The sequence below is a fragment of the Peromyscus eremicus genome, chromosome 6 (genome assembly GCF_949786415.1).
Source record: "Peromyscus eremicus chromosome 6, PerEre_H2_v1, whole genome shotgun sequence".
NCBI lineage: Eukaryota > Metazoa > Chordata > Mammalia > Rodentia > Cricetidae > Peromyscus > Peromyscus eremicus.
The window spans coordinates 77870071-77893257 of record NC_081421.1 but is presented as its reverse complement, the minus strand read 5'-3'; the positions used below and the strand labels follow the sequence as shown (position 1 = coordinate 77893257).

The following is a 23187-nucleotide window of genomic DNA, read 5'->3' as shown; positions in this document are numbered from 1 at the left end:
CCACTGCGTCCTAAGGCTAACTGCACCAGGTGAGAGCAATTCAAGACGTGGGTTGTTTCCAATCCTTTCCTGTTTGTGTCAAATGAAGGAGAAAACATACGGAAAACCATGTGCACAAGTCTCAAGGCATATAAACCAGACGGTCCAGTATTAGTAAAGGTCAAAACGAAAATAAAAATGAAGACACAATATGTCTCTCAAATAAACATGTGAAGACCTGTTTTCTAAAAATAAAATACATGTTTTATTTGGAAAAAGTCAGCTTCTTCTTACACAGGTTTCAAATCTATATTTTCACCCTGTCAATTACAATGGTATTTTAAATGCATTGAGTACAATTCAGTGTCATATATCTTTTCTGCCTCTATTTAGAAGACATTGGGTTAAAAAAAATACTACAATTCCAATCTGGTCCATCCTTCCTCCTGTCCTTACACTGAACCCATTTTCTCCATTTCAGGTAAGTGAAAAGGTCACAAAAGCTAAGGTTGTGGAGCCAAGACTGTCCAATAATTCTAAGCATGATAGAAGTTTCTCTTTAAGCCTTGGTGCATGTGGCAGGGAGGTGGGTACTTACTGAAACCAAGTGAATTCAGCAAACTCCCTCCCTATTTTATCTTTTATTGGCTTCCCTGGGGCCAAACTCTGACCCTCTTGGTTTTGCAAATACTGAAAAACAATGTAAAAAACAAAAATAGCACACACATTCAGTCCGTACTGAGTATCTCACATACAGCTCTAAACTAGAATATAAATGGAACTACCAAAAATCAAAGAGAAAAGGTCTTGGGGGTTAAGGAGGATTCCGGGGTGCTGGTGGGATGTGGCTCAGTGGTACAGCATGTGCTTAGCATGCTTGTGGCCCTGGGTTCAATCCTCAGAACCACCAAGCCCCCCCAAACCCACACAACTTAAAGATTACAAGAGTTTCATACCATAACTAGGGTCTTGGAAAACCCAAGCTGAATTCAGCTGATGCCTGAAATACTTGTCTATATTAAATCAGACTGTATTGAATAATGTTTTGTAGATTTTAATACTAACATTTTTGCAGTAGATTTCAAAAATGGCAATGACTGACTTCTAACCACTCAATGTCTCTGAACAGGAGCAAAGGTAGCAATCTAGTGATAACATTGTAGCTCTAGGCTTGCAGGAAGCATCTGAGGAGGCACCCAGCAGGTGACAGACAGACTGTGGCTACAACAGCCAAGATGTTTCCAGAATTTCATGCTTTAAATTTCTTAAATATATACCTAGCAGGCACCTACACCAGGCAACTACGATGCTAGAAAAATACTTCCGTCAGTATTTTATAAATCTCCAACTTTTAACTAATATGTCTATCCAGAAATGTTCCGGTAACAATTTCCGACAAAGCATTACAAACAACAACAAAACCAGATTAAGGTTAGAGTTACCTCAAGCAAGTTAGTTGTTATTCTTCCTTTTAAAATAGATGAATTCAGCAGAATGGTTTTAAAAGTTAAGGCTCTCTAAAGAGTTCTAAAACTAAAACTTAAGGCACATATTATAATCTTCATGAGACTGTTAAAAGCTAAGATTAAAACAAAACAAAACAAAATCCCTAGTTCTTTCCCATATCCTCTGCCAACCACTCCCTCCCTAAAGCATAGTAAATTTTGAATTCCGGCATTGGTAAGGAGTGAACAAAAAAACAAAAACAAAAACAAAAAAATCCACCAATGAACACCTGGTAGGTTTCCACACAAATGTCCACTGTCTGCATTGAGCACCACTGGAAGAGAGAGGCCAGCAGAATGGTTTCGGATGTCGTCTCGGGTCACACACTGCTCTGCTCCTGCTCCGTTCAGACGGGACTCTCCTCCTCTGCGGGGTCTCCGGCGCTGTTCTGCTGCGGGGACTGTGCTGCCTTGGCTACTTCCTTGGGCTTCTCGCCGCCGCCGCCATCTGTGCTGGCCTCCTCCTCCTTAGCTTCCCTCTTCTGCTTCTCCTCGGCTTTCTGCTCTTTGGCCACAAGTCGGTAATTGATGCCCATGCCAACGAAGAGATAGATGCCCGCGATGATGAGGATCACGCCACAGGCCCAGTACGTGTACTTGTAGTCTCCATACATGTCATTGAGGCGGCCTAAGGATGCAGAAGACAAGGCTCATGAGGAAAAGCAAACAAGGAAACCTCTCCCCAAAGTGTAAACATCCTCTCAGAAAGATGCCAAACCAACCTTCAAAGAACCCATTAATGACACACTAGCACAAAAATGAATTGCTAAATTTTCTATTTATAGTGCCGATTTTGACTGGCCGTGTATTTTCTATTTTCAAATTGGAAACAATTGACCCTTGGCAAATCTGAATGAGAAGACGGGATTATAATTTGTTCTCTTAATACACAACAAAACTAATTCAAAGGAAGTTTGAAAGTGTCCAAGGCCACACAGAGCTACTCCAGTCACCAAGGCCAAAGCTCTCTATCAGCACTTCCGGAGAACACTTGCTCTGTAGCCAACAGCACCCTCTTAGCACCAAACCCCCAACATATCCTCCAGCAGTTACAGAAACTCAAGCACACTGATGTTAAGTAACTTCTTCAAGGTCACGAGGCTAGTAAGGGAACACAAAGAGTCTGAGTTGGGGCCTGCACCACCACCTCTGTGCTACAGGAAGCCTCTCTACTGTTTTGACACCAAGTCAATTTGGAAAATTGCATCACATCCTCTCCCATTTTGGGAGAGGGTGATGTCTGATGGTAATGAAACCTATCATTGGCCAATGTGAATGGAACTCCATAGGGCTAACTATTACACAAACTGATAAGTGCTACAGGGAGGTTCTGGACCAGATCATGGGTGGGAGACTAGTGAGTGGGTGAGGAAGGCTGCCTCTTTTGAAGCATCACCCAGAGCTGAGACAGCAGGAAGACAGACCTGTGTAGTGGGTAGCCATTCCAGCTTTGATCTGGAAGTTCCAACCCCCATTGAGACTTCGGCAACTGTCACACCTACAAGGCGGGGCCAAGGGAGGCACCTGGAGACCTAAGATCTGGATGGGCGGCGCACTCACTCGGTTCTGGGACCTTGGACGGTGAAGGTGGGCCAAGTAGAGCTCCAGAGAACACCGCTGGACTGCGATACACCTTTCCCAGACCCCACGACCTACCTATCCCTTAACTTGTAAGTTACGCCATTAAATAAATCTCCTTTTAACTACGTGAGTGGCCATAATAATTTCACCAATAAGATCCTATCTCCAAAATAAATAAACCACCATGAACACCCAAAAGGAGTCAGAACATTTGTGGAGATAGTTATTTGCCAGTTATCTTGTTGTGTAAGCTAATGCTGATCTTGAAGTCACAAACAACCTGCTCAGCCTCCAAGTGCTGGAAAAGTAGGTGTGCACCAGCAGCCCACATAGGATTTAACAAAATAAAGGTTCAAGCCTTTAGTCCCAGCACTTGGGAGGCAGAGGCAAGCAGGCAAGATCTGAGTTTGAAGCCAGCCTGGTCTATAGAGTGAGTTCCAGTCCAGCCAGGGCTACAGAGAAACCTTGCTTTGAAAATACAAAAACAAAACAAAGGCGTTCTCAAATTATATAATGACTCATAAACTAATGTAACTGAGCCAAATTATCCCACCTCCTAAAGCTCTTGACTTCACTTATGAAACTGCTAAAGTAATTCTAGATCCAAGATACACACAGTGGTTAGGACAGTTGCTCCTAAGATACTTATGAAGTATCTACTCTTCCGCCTATTACTAGAATGTGCTTTAAAGGTAGAGCTGCTTTTCACAGGTTACTTTTATAATCAGAACAGAACCAAAAATGTAGGGAGATATACCATACCTAAAAGTGGTGGTCCTAGGAGGACGGGACAGCATTCCACAATGGTCACCAAGCCCACAGCACTGGAGAACCTCTGGGGTCCAACGAGGTCCATCAGTGTTTCAAATAACACGGAGCTGAGCCAACCAAAGGCAAATCCAAAGACTCCCGCGTAGATACAGAACCCAACATAGCTCGTAGACAAAGGTGCTAGCAAATGGCACACTCCGTTTGCAACAACAGAAGCAGCAAAGAAGTACTGGACCCGAGGTCTGATCCACTTAGTGTTGGCTACAAGTCCCATGGAAGGTCTGGCTACCATATCGACAAAAGCCAGAATGGAAAGGAGGAAGGCTGACTTCTCACTGGAATAATGCTGACTCTTACCATAATTACTAAGAAAGACCAAAGGGGTAAAGAGTCCAAAAAACATGACCACATTTCCAGACAGGTACAGCAAAAAGCCTCTGTGGGCAAACAGGGACAGGTCCAGGAACTTATTAATTGTTTGCAAGGCTGACGACTTTTCTCCTTTGGGGCTTCCTCCAATGAGATCTGTGTTGGCATCAGATTTTCCAGCTTCCTCAAGAGACTCTTTGGACTTCAGTTTTTCTACCTTGCCTGGTTTAGGCCCTATTGGTCGCATCAGGGATCCAGCTACACAACAGTTTAGCAGGAGGCCCCCAAGAATTAGGAAGCTTCCTTTCAAGCCAAAAATACCAAAGAAAGCCTGATTAAGTGGAGCCAGGGTACAGAGGAACACAGGGCTGCCTGCCATGGCCAGCCCATTGGCCAATGGTCGCTTCTTGTAGAAATACTTGCCAATCATGGTCAGAGCTGGGTTCAAGTTGAAAGCAAGCCCAAGACCTAGGAAAGGAACAAAGAAAAGACTGTCATAAGCAGAAGTAAGTGAGGCTGAAAAGATGGCTCAGTGACTAAGGGCATGATACACTGCTCTTGCAGAGGACTGACAATGGATTCCCAGCATCCACACTGGAAAGCTCTCCATCACCTTGTAACTCTAGCTCTAGGGAATCTGATGCATGTGATCTAGTCAAACCTGCCTCCTTGATCCAACTTGATCCAACTATATATCATAAACGCTGTCCCCTTGTCCAGCTGTGTACATGAACTCCTTGTTTAACTGTATATGGTAACCATGCCGATTTCAGCGTTCCTCTGTACGTCTGTCCTTCCTTCATTCCTTCACTGCCCTAATCAGATCAATCCCTGAAGCTGGGCTGGACACAGCAAACTTTGTTCTATCTCAAATACTGAATGACATGAAAAGCTGCTTATAATACACAGTTTGGGGGCTGGAGAGCTGGCTCAGAGGTTAAGAGCACTGGCTGCTCTTCCAAAGGTCTTGAGTTCAATTCCCAGCAACCACATGGTGGCTCACAACCACCTGTAATGAGATCTGGTGCCCTCTTCTGGCCTGCAGGAATGCATGCAGGCAGAACACTGTATACATAGTACATAAATAAATCTTTAAAAAATAAACAAAATCTCTTCCTTTTTGGTCTAAACAAACAAAAAAAGGTTAGGTTTGTACACTAAAGAAACAGTATGACAGGCCATATATTTGAATGTCATAATATTCAACAGCTCATTTTCTTTCTCTCTTTTGGTTTTTCAAGACAAGGTTTCTCTGTAGCCCTGGCTGTCCTGGAACTCACTTTGTAGACCAGGCTGGCCTTGAACTCAGAGACAGACCTGCCTCTGCCTCCCAAGCGCTGAGATTAAAGGTGTGCACCATTACCTCTTGGTTCATTTTCTTGATGTGATGGCTAAATAAAAAATGGAGAGAAGGCTTACCAAGAGTACCCTTAACCTTCAGGGAGGTGTTACCTGGATAGCACACTGTCCTATTCCAGTAAAAGGCTATTCCCACTGGGCAGTGTTGGTGCACGCCTTTAATCCCAGCACGTGGGAGGCAGAGGTAGGCTGGATCTGAGTTCAAGGCCAGTCTGGTCTACAGAGTGAGTTCCAGGGCAGCCAGGACTATTAGACAGAGAAACCCTGTCTGGAAAAACAAAACAAAACAAAAAAACAATTTCGTGTGTGCATGCCTGTGCCATGGTGTGAGAGGGGAGCTGGTTCGTTCCTTACACCACGTGGGTCCAGGGGAAGACTCAGGCTCTTCCTTTACCCACTGAGCCTTCTTACTAGTACTCAGTTAATCAGCAGCTCTCTAAAAAGACATTTATCAAATGCATTATCAGATAGTGACAAAAATCAATATGAAATTCATCAGGGGTGGTGGTGGCGCACACCTTTAATCCCAGGCAGAGGCAGGTGGATCTCTGTGAGTTCCAGGCCAGCCTGGGCTACAAAGCGAGTTCTAGGACAGGCTCCAAAGCTACAGAGAAACCCTGTCTCGAAGAAAAAAAAAAAAAAAAGAAAGAAAGAAAGAAATTAATCAGTAGCCACTCACCTCCAATGACGCCAATGCAAAAGTAAAGTTCCTTCACTGTGTTACAGAAAGACGCTGCAATCAAGCCACAACCAGACAGGCAGCCACCAGCAATCATTACCGGACGGCTGCCATATTTATTCACCAGGACACTGCTGATAGGACCTAGGAGGGAATAAAAAATGTAGTAGTATAAACTCTTCATATCCAAGAAAAGACAAATGAGAAAAAACTTCCCCTGTATATCTATCTAGCTGTCTAAGGCACTGAGTTGACTATATTAAAATGACTTGGCTCAATCCTGTATGGTCCTGATGTAAAGAAATGCTTGGAGGACGGGTACAATGGCCCAAGGCTGCGACTGCCATGGCAAGCAGTATCCTGTAATTACAGTAATGTGAAGGCAGACAGAACCACTCATCCTCATCTACACAGTAAGTTCAAGGCCAGACTAGGCCCACGAGTCCCTGCCTCAAAAACCAAAAGGAATAAAAATAAAGCTTACAGGAGATCAAGTCAGACAACAGTCAATAAGAGCCTTGAGCTAACCACTCAAGAGGATGGGAATGAAATGATAGGCTGTCTAGGTGAACAGATTAAAGGGTATTCTAAAGCTGTTGTTTTTTTAAGTGTTGGAGAAACCTAAGCTGTTACCCACTCTACCACTAAGCCACATCCAGTCCTAGGACACAATTCTTAATAAAACTAACGATGTCGGGCTGGAGAGATGGCTCAGAGGTTAAGAGCACTGACTGCTCTTCCAGAGGTCCTGAGTTCAATTCCCAGCAACCACATGGTGGCTCACAACCATCTGTAATGAGATCTGGTGCCCTCTTCTGGCCTGCAGGCATACATGCTGTATACATAATAAACAAATAAATCTAAAAACAAAAAACAAAAAAACTATTGATGTCCATCTTCCTGCGGTTCATAAGCCTGATAACTGCATTTCATGCTGGTGTGTGAGGCACTTCTCCCTCAAACTTGCCATGGTGCTAGTGCTTTGCTTCTGTCAACAACAGCAAAAAGAAGAAAAGCTAATCATTTTTGCTGATTATAAAATGAAAGGTATTCAACTTCACTTATTTGTAATTATAAAAACCCTTGAGTTTCACACTTCATAGATAAGGACTTGAGAAAGAATGACTGCAGGACACTGTAACCTGCCTGGTTACAGCAGATGACTGCAAATAAGCAAGGCTCTGGGTTCCACCCTCACATGGAGGGGAAAAAAATTCATGTTAAAACTCAACCCAAAAGCAAGAGCCTGACAGCCAGGAACTTTAAGAGATAATTAGGTCAGAGCCTCATGAATCTACTAAGTGTCTTTATGAAAGAGCCTGAGGGAACATATCTTCTCTGCTGCCATGTGAGGCAGCTGGAAGGCACTGGTTACAAAGAACAGGCCATCAGAGGCCCAGATGAAAACAGCCCCTTCATGAAGTCACAGGTCATTTGAAAACTTATGTTTACAGTTTGTATAGGATGAAAATACTGGACACTGATAGAATATCTGTACAAGAGTTTCATATGAGTTATTTGTGAGGTTTTATATAGCCAGAATCCTAAAATAAATATTGCCATACTGTTCTATGAAGTTTAAGTTAGTGTTATCAATTCTATAATATTTGAAATACCAAAAAAGGGAAAAACAACAAAAGCACTAAGATCTTTTTCTCTTTGGCCAGGTGTGGGGGCTCACACCTTTAATCCCAGTCTTTGGGAGGCAGAGGCAGGAGGAGGAGGTCTGACTTTACGACTGGCCTGATCTACACAGCCAGGGCACCATATAGACCCTGCTTCAATAAGCAACCAAAATCAAGAGTGCACAGGTTAAAGGATTGACAGTTGTAAAGTGATGAAAATTCTTAGGGGGTGTGTTCTTTAGAAACCCCAAACAGAATAACCCATTTAATAAGAATCCTGCCAAAGTTCATGACAAGCAATCTGTCTTTCAGTTACTTCAGAAAGAAAGGTCCTAATGAACTGTCGTTGAAAACAGAAGATTAGTAAACAGGTCCACTGGCACACGAGCTTAGAGAAACACGTTAGTTAACTGAAGGCTCTAAGCAGCTAGAACTCTACAGAGACCCTGGCTCAGAAAACAAACCTTAGACAGCAGGGCTGAGTGAGAGCACTGGCTTCTTTTTGAGAAGCCGGGCTTGGTTCCCAGTACCAATGGCTGCTCAGAGTCCAAGGGGATTTGAAGCCCTCTTCAGGCCTTCATGGTTACCAGGCATTCACATGATACCAGGCACACATACACCCACACACATAAAAAAAATTTAAAAAAAAAATTTTTTTTTAAGTTATAAAGACAAAAAAATACACAGGAGGGAAAAGCAGGTCTTCAAACTGCTGCTTCTGTCCATTTATCCCTCTTCAAATCAACCAACTTAATTATGTTTAATTAAATTTTGACTTCAACTACACAGTGCTGTTTCAGGGCTTATTACATCAAAAAGAATACCAGATGTAGTGTTCTCCCTCACTCACAACATGCAGCCAGAGCTGGAGGTACTCAAGAGACTTACTTAGTAAAGACTGCTGAATCTGCTACCAACTAAGTTATTCACCATTGAAATGGAGACCAGAATCTTTGTGTTGGCTGTTAAAGAGCTACATGTGAGTATAATCCAAGACACTAAATTGTTATCAAAAACCAGCTTGTTAGATATCTAACAAGACAACATGGAACACTGTCCACCAGGTTAAACAAAAAACCACTTTGCTCCAGAATTCCTACTCAACAACCTCAAGTTTTATTGTAGGTTTAACTTCTAGTTTAATTGTGGTTTGATGTCTCCAGGTAAAATATACAGTGTTTGAAATAAGCAATCTACTTTCTACATAGCCTCCACACCATGCCAAAGCAAACAAAAGGGGAAAAAGTGATAAAATTTAAGTAACAGCTAAAATGCTTTTAGAACTCATAGTATCATAGGAACAAAGGGAGATTTTACTCAGCTTTTGCTTTTGGTGTGTGCTCTCGTGTACATGTGTGCGTGCCAGCCAATAGGGTATCAGTTGTCTTCACCTCTTTGTGCCTGTGGGACAAGCCCAGTCCTTAAATTATAGATTTTACCTTAGACTTTGAACTAACTATACTATTCTAGACATTTGAGTAACTTTAAAATCTTGCAATTCAATATGTAAAGATGCTTACTTTTCAAGTGTCTGGCATAGAGCAAGAGGAACAAGGTTTATACACATCATTTTACAAGAGCCCTCAAAACACAGCTAATACTTGAGAGAGTTCCTCTCGCTTCCACTTCTGTTCCAATAAGCAGTAATGGATGAAGGGAGTAAGAGCTGCCAGCATTATCGGGGTGAAAGCATGCTCCTCAGTACGAAACGTCAGCAAGCACAGCTTCAAAAGCACCTCACTGAGTAAGATATTAAAATGTACAGACTCAGCCAGGTGGCGGTGGCTCTTTAACTCCAGCACTCAGGAGGCAGAGGCAGGCAGATCTCTGTGAGTTCAAGGCCAGCTTGGTCTAGAGAGATGTTCCTGGACAGCCAGTGTTACACAGAGAAATCACCAAAAAGTACAGACTCTGGCTGCCTAATAGAAGGTAAAAGAGTGGGCCATAGTGGGTACTCACCTCCAGCATACATGACAGCCAGCATGATGGATGATATCCATGACACTTCACTGGTAGTAGCAGTGAATAAAAGTTCAATTTCTTTGAAGAAGACAGTGATGGATTTGGGAAATGCATAAGAGAAGCCGATAGAAATGAAGGCTCCAACCACCACTGCCCACCCCCAGCCTCCATCTGGGGGTGTATATCCGACTGGTCCTCCAATTGCAGGTGGCATTTTAAGTGTCGATGAATTCCAAAATGCAGTGCAAATCTAGTATCTGAAGGATATGAAATGGAAAAAAAATGTCAGCAACGAGAGAAACAGCCTCCACAAATCCTTTTTCTGCAATAATAGACATATTTGCTTGGCTCTTGACAAAAGAGTCACACCGAATGCCTTTTAACCATCTGAATGACAAAGGAAATATCTTACTGGGTTTGTTGTTTCAGGCCAGGGAAGGGTATATAGTGAGACTCTGTCTGTCACCCCCACAATTCCAATGGACCTACTCTCTTACTCTTCTGCTTGGTTTTCAACCTTTTATTTCATTTTACTTTATGTGATTTTTTTTAAAATGGCTTTTTAGCGGCATTGGGCAGTGAACATTTAACCAATTTACTCTATGAAAAATAAACACTACATACTCTAACATGGCCAGATCCTACAATCAAGGAAGTAAAACAGATTTCAACTGAAGTAAATGTGCAGATAACCATCAATGTGACCCCAATTCTACTATGAAAACAGAAAAGACAGGAGTTTTAACTGTCCATGTGGAATAAGGCTGGTGACCCTCCCAGTATGTTTTTGATTTTTGTTTTAAAAAACTGGTTGCCTTGAGAGAGGATTGTGCATTCAGCCCAGGCTGACTTCAAACTCATTCATACGTGGCTGAAGTTGGCCTCAAACTCCTAATTCTGTGTCTATCGTACAAGTGCTGGAATTACAGGGTTTTTTTTTTTTTTTCTACACACTCAGTTTTGTATCAGTGTACAAAAATGAGCTTCACTAACATTCTCACACAACTTACAGCTGTACCCCTATCCCAAAGAACTACTAAAAAGATGAATTAATCACCATTCTGCCTCCATGTTTTACACACATATACATGTGTGTTAAGAATCCAACTAAGCCTCTGGGGTGGGTGGGTGGTGCACGCCTTTAATCCCAGCACTGGGAGGCAGAGGCAGGCAGATCTCTGTGAGTTTGAGTGAATTCCAGGAAAGGCGCAAAGCTACAGAGAAACCCTGTCTCTCAAAAAACAAAACAAAACAAAAAAAGAATCCAACTAAGAGAGAAAACGTGAGATTTCTTTCCTCCCTTCGCTCCCTCCAGAGTTCTGGCCTAGATCTATGCATTCACAAGTTTTCCTTCTTTTGGGGCCCCAGATTTTTACTCAGTGAGACATGGGATGAGTAATTTCTTCTGTAATAGAGGTAAGCTGAGAAAGACCTCAGGTACCCGTTCTTAGAAAATATAGTTTTTACTTAAAAGTCTTATCTGAATATAAGCCTCTGGATTATTCTTTAAAAAACATAGTGTAGAGGGAAAAAAAAAATCTTTGTTGTAGGGCATTTCACTCATGTCAGATAAAAACATTTTTACGGGCTGGAGAGATGGCTCAGAGGTTAAGAGCACTGACTGCTCTTCCAGAGGTCCTGAGTTCAATTCCCAGCAACCACATGGTGGCTCACAAGCACCTGATGAGAGCTGGCTCCCTCTTCTGGTCATACATGCTGTATACATAATAAATAAATAAATCTTAAAAAAATTTTTTTTTTTTTACAAGCTAGGTTTCTTAAAAATTAAAGCAGGCAGATCTCTGAGTTTGAAGCCAGTCTGGTCTACAGAGCGAGTTCCAGGACAGCCAGGGCTGTTAACACGGAGAAACCCTGTCTCGAAAACAAACAAAAACAAACAAACAAACTGTACCCACTGAATAATAAAAATCTGCTTAACATGCTAGCAGATTTAACTCGGCTAAGTATGGGTGCTCCAGGCATTAATTCCTTTTCCTTCATCTAAGCATAAAAGTTTTCCAAAGAATTACAAAGATGCCTTCATTTCAAGCAAGAGTATTTACATACACAGAAAAACTCCTACACACACAGAGCAGTGCTGTTACAAATCAAGCCCTGACTAGAACAGCAATACGTGCTGGACGTGGTTAAACTCTGAGCTTAGCTGCCAGCTAGGATTTGTCAATTAAAGACACTTCTAATTTTTAGTCATGAAGACTTGCCTCATCAAGTTAATAATACCTTTTCTACAGAATCAAGATTTAACTTAAGTAACTAAGAAGATTCACAAGTAAACTAATATAGTCCAAAATAGTTCTGGGGAAAAGAAATTCAAAAACCCAGAAACAGATTCAATATAATTTTATCACAACCATCATTTTACAACTAACATAAAAATTCTGATTATAAAAAATCCTCCATTTTACACCAGCAGTTTTCTTCCATACACAGAAGGCCTTATCCTCAAAGGAAATTCCAGGACTAGACCCTTTGCCTGAAGTTCAGAAAAAGAGAACATAGACACATCACATGTTAAAATCCAGAGACTAAATCCAAAGAACAAAATTTTTTAATATTTTAATCTTACAGTATGCAGTAGTCCCATCAGCTTAAATGTTATTGCCTTCAAAGTAACAGGGGGTTAGCAAACAGGCAAAGGAGTGATGAGAAAGTATGTCTTCTAAGGACACAGACGCCATGCATAGTGTGGTGTGCCAGAAGCACCAGCAGAAGTGAACGGAGAGCGGGTGACACAGGGAACAAGCTCCACATCACTACCTTCAAACGACAGGAGAAACGAGCTTTTTTTAAATTGTCTTTGCCAGACATGGTCTCACTATGTAGTCCTGGCTGGCCTTTAATTCAGTGATTCATCTGCCTAAGTGTCTGGGCATAATTTTACACTGTTAATCCCAGCACTTGGGAGGCAGAGGCAGGTGGATCTCTGAGCTCTGAGGCCAGTTTGATCTATATAGTGAGTTCCAAAGACAACCAGAGTTACATAGTAAGACTCTGCCCACTCCACACACAAAAAAATCATACGAGCATGCTGGAAACATGGCTCAGTGGTTAAAAACACATATTGCTCTTGCAGAGAACCTGAGTTCACACTGGGTGGTTCATAAGCACTAGACTTATATTAAGGGACCTGAAGGGACCCACACTCTCACACAGACACAGAGGTGGGGGGGTATGATGCATTTTAGTAAGCAAATCTAGAAAGCCAAAGTTGTAGTTCAGTTCCCATGCCCTGGACTCTCTATAGAGAGGAGTTACAAAGCCCTAGGAAATGGTAGTAATTTCCCTGCACTCTCCATACCAATATGTAAAACAAACCCAACTCCCATTTCCTAAGGGGACAACAGTTTGTGAATGTAAAAGATATAGAAAGTATCTGAAGTTCAATGTACATTACTAAGCACAAACTAGTCTTAGAAGCCGGGTGGTGGTGGCTGTGCATGCCTTTAATCCCAGCATTCAGGAGGCAGAGCCAGGCGAATCTCTGTGAGTTCGAGGCCAGCCTGGTCTATAGAGTAAGATCCTGGACAGGCACCAAAACTACACTGAGAAACCCTGTCTCGAAAAACAAAAACAAAAACAAACAAACAAACAAACAAACAAACAAACTAGTCTTAGGCTTCAAATCAGGCACTCAGATCCACAAAGCTGATTCAAAGTAGCCGTCTGCTATCAGGGCAGCCTCCTGTTTTTTATTTGTTTTGATCCAGCTTCTTGGCTTATAAAACAAGTGGGGGGGGGGGAGAGGAGAGAGAGAGAGAGAGAGAGAGAGAGAGAGAGAGAGAGAGAGAGAGAGAGAGAGAGAGTGAGAATGATAGGCTGGGAGTGAATCTCAGTAGCAGAATGTATAACTTAACATGCACAGGGCCCTGGGTTTAGTCTCCAGCAGTTACTACCTGGCCTCCACCTCCCCACTTTAAGCCCCCACCTCCCCTTTAAGAAAGAGGGGCGTCAACTGAAGAATGGATTAAGAAAATGTGGTACATATACACAATGGAGTACTACTCAGCAAAGAAATTTGCAGGCAAATGGATGGAACTAGAAAGTATCATCACAACTGAGGTAACCCAGACCCGAAGGACAAACATGGTATGTACTCACTCATAAGTAGATACTAGATATAAAGCAAAGATCAGACTGCAACCCAGAGAACCAGGGAGGCTACATAGCAGGGGGGACCCTAGGATGACTGTGGCTTATAATAAGTTTTGGTTTTACTCAATCACTGGGCAAGCCTCAGTGAAACATTTCACTATTAGGGTAAGAATTTGTACTTTATCAAGCTGATGATAGAATACAAAAATAAAATAAAAAAAACAAAAACAAAGAAAGGGGAAAAATATCTATGAAGAGTAGAACTTTGACTACTGGACTGGACTAACATGACCCTTAGCAATTATAAAATGCATAACTTTATACTACATAAGGAACAGCACAGAAAGTGTAAACTTGTCTCTGCAAACTTCTAGTTGCCTCTGCCTTCTGAAGACAGGGATTAAAAGCACACACCGCCACGCCCAGCTGATATGGTAATAGGACACTGTGTTGGTTTAGCTATTATGGAAAACAAAATGTAGATTAATAAAAATTCAGACTAGATTGCCATTGGATCCAACCATCATACTTCTAGAAGTCCACTTCTAAGAACAGGAATCTGAGTGTCAAAGATACAACTGTACTTCCACATGCTCTGCAGTGTTAGTCCAAAATAGGCAAGACACAGGCTGGTGGGATGGCTTGGTGGGTAAGGGTACTTTCAAACAAGTCTGGCCACTCCAGTTTGATCCCTGGAATCTTCAACAGGATAATAAGCGAGCTGACTCCAAAGTTGTCCTCTGACTTCCACATGAATACTGTGGCACACAGGACTGCACATACACAACATGCACACATCCATACAAATAATTTAAAAATTAAAACAGGCAAGACGTAAAAGCAATCTAAATGTCCATCAATGGTACTACATGCAGTAGAGTATTACTAAGCTTAAATAAAAAGAAAATCTGGTCATTTGTGACAATATGGATAGCCCTCAAGGACACTTGCTGAATGAAACAAACCAGATCCAGAAAGGTAAATACTGTAGTTTTATGTGTCCGTTCAAGTGTGACACTGTTCTATCATGTGGGTAGCTTTTTGTAGAGGACTTATGGCTAAATATACTAAACCCTAGGCCAGCACTCAACCACTGAACCACATGCCCAGCCTTTAAATAGCCTTCCTAATTGCTGATGATATAAACCTTACACTATGTTGTCATTAAAAATAATTGCTGGATCTTTTACTAGGAATATACAATTTCTAAATGAGTACTTGATTTTCCTCAAATTAGAGTAATTATTAAACCACTTGCCTCCCTTCTACCCAATTGAAATTTCTAGGTGACAGAGTGCTAATAGAGTAAGTACTAATATTATAATCACAAGAGGCTGAAGTAAGGATGTGTTTCTAATCTGCAAGGATTTCAGACCTGCGGCTCAATGACCTCTTTAGAGGTTCTTCCAACTGAGCCATAGAAGACAAGGTTTGAATGAATTTGAAGTATACTTACTGATGTGAACCTACTGGGAAACAGGGCCAGAAAATCCAAGTCAAATTAAGATACCCATTTAATTGGTGGCACAGACACTCTAAGTAGTCTGCCTGAATTTGTGAGAATGACTCTACATGGCCCAAGAACTTACTAAAGCTGTGATATCATAATTACATACATAATCCAATGACAACAAGACCTATCTGCTGTGTAGGATTATGGTCTCTGGCTAGCTCACCCTCACACGGGAACAGGGATAATGGAACCCAGAGGAATCCTTTCCCTAAGGAGCATCAGATTTCTGTGGCAGTTTGGTAAAACCTGTGGAACTCATCAGAATACTTTTAAACTGTAAATCCAGTCTCAGGAAGCTGAAGCAGGAAGATAACCATAAATTTGAGGTCAGTGTAATATGCATAGTGAGTTGAAGACCAGCCCAGGTTACAAAGTGACCCCATTCTTAAAAAAAACAAATAAAAAGAAAAGTAAATGTATAGATACATAAATTCAAAAGTAGAACTATCAAAATATTTTAATTGGACACTGTGAGGTACTGGTATAATAACCATAGTAATTTTGAAATGGTGACAATTTCAGTATGCATTTAATAGTTGATGAAGTATGAGGTTTACTGGTATTTCTGAGTCATATGTACTGCTAACACATGGAGCCTACAACCATAGTTAAAATTCCAACAAATTAACAAACTCTACTGAATCTCACACACCTTGGAGATGAATCCTGCAGACTGTAAGTTTAAAATCTGATAGGACAGAGGGAAAAAACCCTCCCATAGGAAAACACAAGAGAAAATCAGGTAAAAGCATTGCTTTGGCTCTCAAAACTCAGTAACTGGGCTAACAGGATGACTCAAGAGGTAAAGGCACTTACCACGGAGCCTGACTGCCTGAGTGTGATGCCGAGAATCAACTCTTGCAAGCTGTCCTGTCCTCCACAGGAACTTCCAACACATACATAGTGGAAAGAGAGACTGACTGGAACTGGAACACACACACACACACACACACACCCTCCTTTCTTTCCAAAGAAATAAATTTAAAATAATTTAAGACATTAAGAAAAGAAAACCTAGCCAGTTGTGGTGGCGCACGCCGGTAGGATTTGAAAAAGAAAAAAAGTAAACCTAGCAGGGAGGTGGTGACACACACCTTTAATCCCAGCACTGGGAGTTAGAGGCAGGGGAATTTCTGAGTTCAAGGCCAGTCTGGTCTACAGATCCAGTTCCAGGACAGCCAGGGATATATGGAGAAACCTTGTCTTGAAAAAACAAAACAAAAAACAACAAAAAGAAAACCTAACTCCAATTCAATAACTAAGTTAAAAGACCTTTGCTCTCCAAGACAGTTTACAAACACAACAGTGTCATGTTTTCTATTACAATTCTTTTAAAATTTATTTAAATGGAAAGAATGTATGTGTGTGAAGGTATGTGGACACACTCCATGGAGGTCAGAGAACTGTCCAGAGCTGGGTTCTCTCCTGCCACCTTGTGGACCCAGGAATCAGGCCTGCAAAGAACTGCCTCTACCAGCTGATCCAAGCTTTCATTCCTTCAGTTATGTACTGGGTTCTAGCCTGTTATGGTTTGGAAGCAAAGGTTCCCCACAGGTTCATGTATTTGAATACTTAGTCACCAGCTGGTTACACTGCTTTGGGAGGCTGAGGAGTCTTTAGGTCAGACCTAGCTGGAGGAAGCAGCTCCTTAGGGGCAGGCCCGGAGGGCTGTAACCAGCTCTGCTTCCTGACTGGCCAAGATGTGAGCAAGCAGCCTCATGCTGCTGCCTCGCTGTAATACTCAAAACCGGCTGAAATGAAGCCTTCCTCCCTCAAGTCGCTTCTTGTCAGGTATCTGGTCACAACTATGAGCAAAGTAACCGATACATACCCGAGCACCCACCCCACCCCAGGACTAATATAGGTAAAACAGAATCGGGGCAAAGACTTAGTTTTCAACCCTCACCTATGCAGCTTAGAACATCAGAACATTTTTAAGTTCTTTCTCTGCAAAGGCTAAATCTGTCAAATCAAATTGAGTATTGTAGGTTGTAATTAGCAATAGGGTAGTGTTGAAAATAGAAGAACTGGATCATGCTTGTTATTTATGGTCAGTGATACCCAAAGGCTCAGCCTTTGAAGCCCCCCTTCTTGTTACTGTGGTGAAGGTGAGCTCCTTCTGCGACCCTGGAGCGCTGAGCTTTGAAGTTCTTCTCTGCAAGACACTAGGGCTCACTCTACCATTCAGATCTACTGTAGATCTATGACCCTCACCATCCCCCAAAGAAAAAATTAAATTACAGGAAGGAAAGTGTCACTTTCTTAGATAAATTAAAGAACATACAGAATTCCGAAAGATTAGAACAATATGCTTAAGATGATTTAATTTACCAATCATGGTGGTGTACACCTTTGATCCCAGCCCACAGGATGCAGAGGCAGGTGGATTTCCAGATGCCAGACTGCTTCTGCACAGTGAGACTGACTCAAAGAAACTTAATACTCAGACAAATTAATATGGTAGAAAGTGGGAAACCAAGAAAATGTGTGTTTACACATGCCTGCAGGTGCATGGACCTGTGGAAGCCAGAGATCTGCATGGTTTCTGTTGAGACAAGGTCTCTCATTTTGTCTGGAGCTTGCTCAGGTTAGGCAGGCTTGGAGAGAGCCTCTCAGATCTCAAGTTTCCACCTGTCCAGCACTGAGATTGAAGTGTGCACCCCTCCAGTTTGCTTGTTTTTCACTGTGTCTTTCAGAGACAGGGTCTCTGTGTGCAGCCCTGGCTGGCCTCAAGCTCATAGACCGCCTGCCTCCACCTTCTGAGTGAGTGCTGGGATTAAAGGTTCTAAGAGAAGGTCTGAAACGCACACGCTGCAGTGGGACCGACCCTAGCTGACTGCTCTTCAATGTCCCTTCCTTCAAACTGCACCTGTAGTCCAGGTCCTCTGGATAATACATTAAAGTGCAATGAAATGACAGATTAGGCTGTGAAGACAGACAGAACAAAGAGGGAAACCCATCACAGACTCCAAGCAGAAGTAGCAAACATGAAATATACTTGATCTCTCCTAACCCTTTACTCAGAAGTAGAAACCCGACCGCTCTTCAAGTCTGGCCATGAGCTCCCAATTAGAGGAAATACAAAGGACAGCAGGATACACAAAACTAGGCCATATTAAAACTATGCCATGAGCACAATTCATCAAAATCCCAAACGTGAAAGCTAGAAGAAAAGGGGACTGTTTCCTTCAAATAAACTACTTAGATGAGGAACTTACAGATTTCACAGACATCAACTAAATATAACATACGACCCTGTTTGTATCCTTGATCAAGGTAATCGATTATTAAAAACAAGACCAATGAATAAATATAAATAAAATTTGGAAAAATCTGAATACTGATGGATATTTGATGATGTTAATTTTTAAAGGTAGGATAATGTGATTATGGATTTCTGAACACTATCTTTCAGGTAACTATGGATATAAAGCTGGGTTTGATCTAAAGCATTTCATAAACTGGGTGTGGTGGTGGTGCACACCTACAGTCCCAGAGAGGCAAGAGTTCAAGGTCACCTTTGATACATAATGAGGTCAAAGCCAGCATGGGCTATATGAGACCCTAGATCTCAAAATTTAGTAAATTAAAAAAAAAACCAAAAAAAAATTATATATACATATACATATGTGTATATATCTTTTAGACCAGGTGGTGGTGGCACAAGCCTTTAATCCCAGCACTCTGGAGACAGAGGCAGGTGGATCTGAGTTTGAGGCCAGCCTGGTCTACAGAGTGAGTTGTAGGCCAAGGCACACAGAAAAAGCCTGTCCTGAAAAACCAATAATAAATAAATAAATAAACTTCTATTTTAGAACTATATACCAAAATATTTAGATATGAAATAATTTCATCTAGGATTTGCTTCACAACAATCAATCAGACACTGGGAAAAGTAGGTAGGGATAGCAATGAATCACTAGTGGCTCAGCTTCTTATGAATTAAAATTTCCATACTAAACTATAGAGAAAGGTATAGAGGAAACAAAGAAATTTCAGCTTCACCAATAAAAAGACAAGAGGGCAGAAATAGCTCTGAATTTTATCCACAAGTTTTATAAGTTGGGCGGTTCTGGTGCAGTCACACTACCTCAGGATTCCCATTGGTTAAAATGAAAATAAAACTTGTATTTGCTCCAGCTAGCAACCTGAGCCACATCCTTAACTCTACCCTGGCTTCTCCAGTCTTCAACACCTAGTCCCCTACCCAAAACCTATCTGTTTTTCTTTCAAGGATTCCCACCAGGTATTCCCACATGGTCCCACTCTGAACCCCCTTTAACCCCCTTTCCATGACTTTCAACCATCTTCAAAAGTATGGTTCCAAACTGTTCAGTCTCTTCCTGAGTCCTTAAAATGACTAAGGCCCTCCATTAGCTGACATTTCTATTCCCTCCCATTCTTTCTGACCTCTCTCTGTGCTTCAGGTTTTGGTGAAATTCTGTCAGCTTCTGCGTAGCCCCCAGCACTGTCTGAAACGCCCTTTAAACCTGTCACCACCTATGGCTCCTGAGTTCCCACTCCTTTGTCAAACCTGGTTAAACAGTATCTCCTGAGCATCTCCTCTCTCCTACACAATACAGTATTTTTCCTATGGTAACTTCCCCTGAAACTCAGGAACTGTTTGCTAAGAGTACTTAACTATATCTGCTTTCCTGCTAGACTACAAACTCCAGGGTAAGTGCTGGAATCCCATTCACTGTTGAATTCTAAATTTCTCAATTCACAACTTTCAGTTTTCCTTGCATTCATTCAAGTTTACAGTCCCAGTCTAAAACAGTCAAGTCGGCATTATACAGGGACCTTAAATGGAGTGCATACTAGGAAATGGACTCAAGTGCAATGGGAATGAGGGTTTAAGAAGCTGGGAAAATACTAATCGAACACTATTTTTTGCTTGAGTTTATAGGTATCCATAACCACTCCCCCACACTCCTGCCCTTAATCTGTTTAGGGATTATTATGTAAATCCACAGCTAAATCTTTAAAATGCTCCTCAAAATAAGAGCTTGCATATTTAACAAGGTCACTGTAATCTGATAAACCAACAGTACCTACTTAAATTCACAATGAAATTACTGAAATACACTCAATTAGAAAATTAATCCTGAGGAGAGAGATGGCTCAGTGTTTAAGAGCACTGGCTGATGTTCCAGAGGAACCCGGTTCAATTCCCAGGTCATCCCACGTCCGATCATGCCAGGATTGGAAAAACAAATTAATTAATTAATCCTCGGATGGGTGTGCCTTTAATCTCAGCACTGGGGAGGCAGAGGCAGATGGATCTCTGTGTGTTGAGAGGTCAGTCTGGTCTACAGAGCGAATTCCAGGACAGCCAGAAATACAGAGAAACCCTGTCTCTAACCCCCCACCTACACACACCAAAATAAATAAATCACAGTCTAAAAGTCTTGGATTATTGGTCATTTCTTATGGTAAATGGAAGGTAAAGTTGTAAAACTTGGATATTTTTACTTTGACTTGAGAAGGGTCTCATTATATATAGAATGCCTATACCTCCTACCTGTACACCTTGGATTTAATTTATGAGAGACTAAGGCCACAAAGTGAGACCCTATCTCACACACGCATCGCCAAAGACTTGGATTTAGGAGCACCATTTAGCAACTAACAAAATAAGTAAGCAAAATAAGATACAGTCTCTCTTGCCTTATTCAGCTGGCAACTGAGATTAAAAAAAAAAAAAATTAATCCTGCTTGACTTAGTTCCTATCCACCCTTGCCCAAACTCTCAAACACTTACTAATCTTACACGTCATCATCATGTACTCATTTTGTTACAAACCAGTTTTTTTTTTTTTTTTTTTTTTCAATGCTGGCGATCAAATTTTGGGGCCTCCGGCATGGTACTCTACCACTGAGCTACACACCCTCAGCCTATGTCGAATAATGCCTGAAGATTTCAAAATTAGTTATGGTTAATTAAAAAAAAAAAGTAGCTTGTCACTGTGTAACTACTAGCAGGAGACGCCCGGTTTATAACGAGCCACTGGAAAACGGGAAAAGACTGAAGTAGTAACACGTGCGTTTCCTGGTTGAGTGATCAGAACTAGTTTTCGCAACTGCAGATTGCACCAAATACGCCACCATAAAGAAAGGCAAAAAAATGCACTCGGAAGAAGGATGTACTTAGCACAGAAAGCGTGCATCTGGCCAAATGTAACGCTATTTAAGTCTTCTCTCCAGGTATGCCTTAAGACCCCCGTGCCCGCCGGCAGACGCACAGAAGCCACAGGTTGGACCACAAAGAGCCCCTAACCCGCCCCTTCCTCCAAGTTCACTGGAACCCCGCAGTCTTGTCACAGCGGTCGGCAATGCAGCTAGCTCCTCACACCACTCTAGCAAGCCACCAGGTGGGACACCGACTGGCAGGCGGGGGAGGCTGGGAGGGCATGCCACGAGTCCTAAATAACTCCCGCCCCAGTCCCTTCCCTCCGAGCAGAAGGCGGCAGGAGTGCACCACGTGAACCGGCCTCAGGTCGTCCCTCTTCCGATCTAAGCATCTCTCCAGGCGCCTACCGTAGACTGGGCTGGAAGCGTCTCTCACAAGGTCACCGGGCACCATGACCCGACTCCCGCAGCCCCGCGGCCACACCTGACCACGGGCCCGCACCGCGCGGTCCGGCCGGGAGTGACGCTGTACCCAGCACCTTAAGGTCCCCTTCACCCACGCCACGTTCCGGGACCATGCGGCTCCGCGCGCCCAGGATGCCCTCTGCCGGGCCGCCCCCCGCCCCCCCCCCCCCCGACCCGGGGACGAAAGTCTCCGCGTGCCCGCCGGACTCCACGACCCCACCGGGGGCACCAAGGGCACCGCAGAGTCGGTGCGGCGCGCTGCCGGCTCAGCCCGGACTAACCGTTATGTGCCTCGCGGCGCCCGGAGTGTTCGTGACGCGGCGGCGCGGGCCGCAGTTCCTCGGAGCCCCGGGTCCTGCTCGCGTCCCTTGCCGCCGCCGCCGCCGCCGCCGCCGCCGGGTTCGTTGGCTGCGGCACCCACACGGCGGACCAGTCACGTCGCAGCTCGCCACTTTGTCTGGCGGGGCAGGCGCGGCTGCCTTATAACCCGCGGGGGCCGGAGCATGCGCACAGGGGGTGGAGTCGGCCTTCCCGGCCGCCGCCCCCTCCCTGCCATACAGACACCCGGCTCGGCATCTCGCGCCTCTCTCCACGCCGTCGGCGGCTGCGCGCGCCCGCCCGCTCGGCCACGCGCGCCCGCGCCCCCTCCCCCGCCACGTGACCCGGCCCCGGGGGGCCCGGGAGACCCCCCCGCAACAGCCCCGGGCGCTTTTCGGCGCTTGGAAGGGTAACTGCATTTCGCGCGTGCCCGGGACGCCATCGCGGGCCTCACCCCTCAGGCTCTGCGGGGGAGAAGGGAAAGGCTGCCCCGAGGCCGGCCCAGAGGTGCGGAGGATGATGGACGGGCGGAGTCCAGGCACTGGGCAGCGTTTGAATGGACGCGGTGCGGCTCGGTCGCTTGGTGGACTCCAAGACGGGCCTGGAACCCGGGCTCGGGGACCCGAGGAAGTTGCTGGAACGCTCCGGGCCTGTTTCCTCGCGCTAAATCCGCGACTGTGGAGGCGCTAGGAAGTTTAAGGCGCAGTTTTACGCGTGTGTCTCGTCACAGAGCCTGACTTGTGGCATTTGATGAACGCTGAGTTTAAAAGGACGAGTCGGTCGGGAGAGACCAGCCCTGGGGCGGAGGGTGTGCAC

General features: G+C 43.6%; 1 protein-coding gene across 2 annotated transcripts; it reads right to left on the bottom strand.

The window, feature by feature from the left end:
- Positions 1–220: 220 nt before the first annotated feature.
- Positions 221–23055, bottom strand: Slc16a1 (solute carrier family 16 member 1). Of its 2 annotated transcripts, none has more exons than XM_059266011.1 (5): positions 22826–23055; positions 9828–10087; positions 6244–6387; positions 3828–4673; positions 221–2112 (listed from the first exon to the last, which is right to left on the bottom strand). In XM_059266011.1, exons 2-5 carry the CDS (start codon positions 10042–10044, stop codon positions 1832–1834), a joined length of 1488 nt encoding a protein of 495 aa, XP_059121994.1. In that variant the 5' UTR covers positions 10045–10087; positions 22826–23055; the 3' UTR covers positions 221–1831. The 2 variants fall into 2 exon arrangements, with proteins under 2 accessions (XP_059121994.1, XP_059121992.1); XM_059266009.1 differs by lacking the exon at positions 22826–23055 and adding an exon at positions 22335–22497.
- Between the last annotated feature and the right edge of the window lie 132 nt (positions 23056–23187).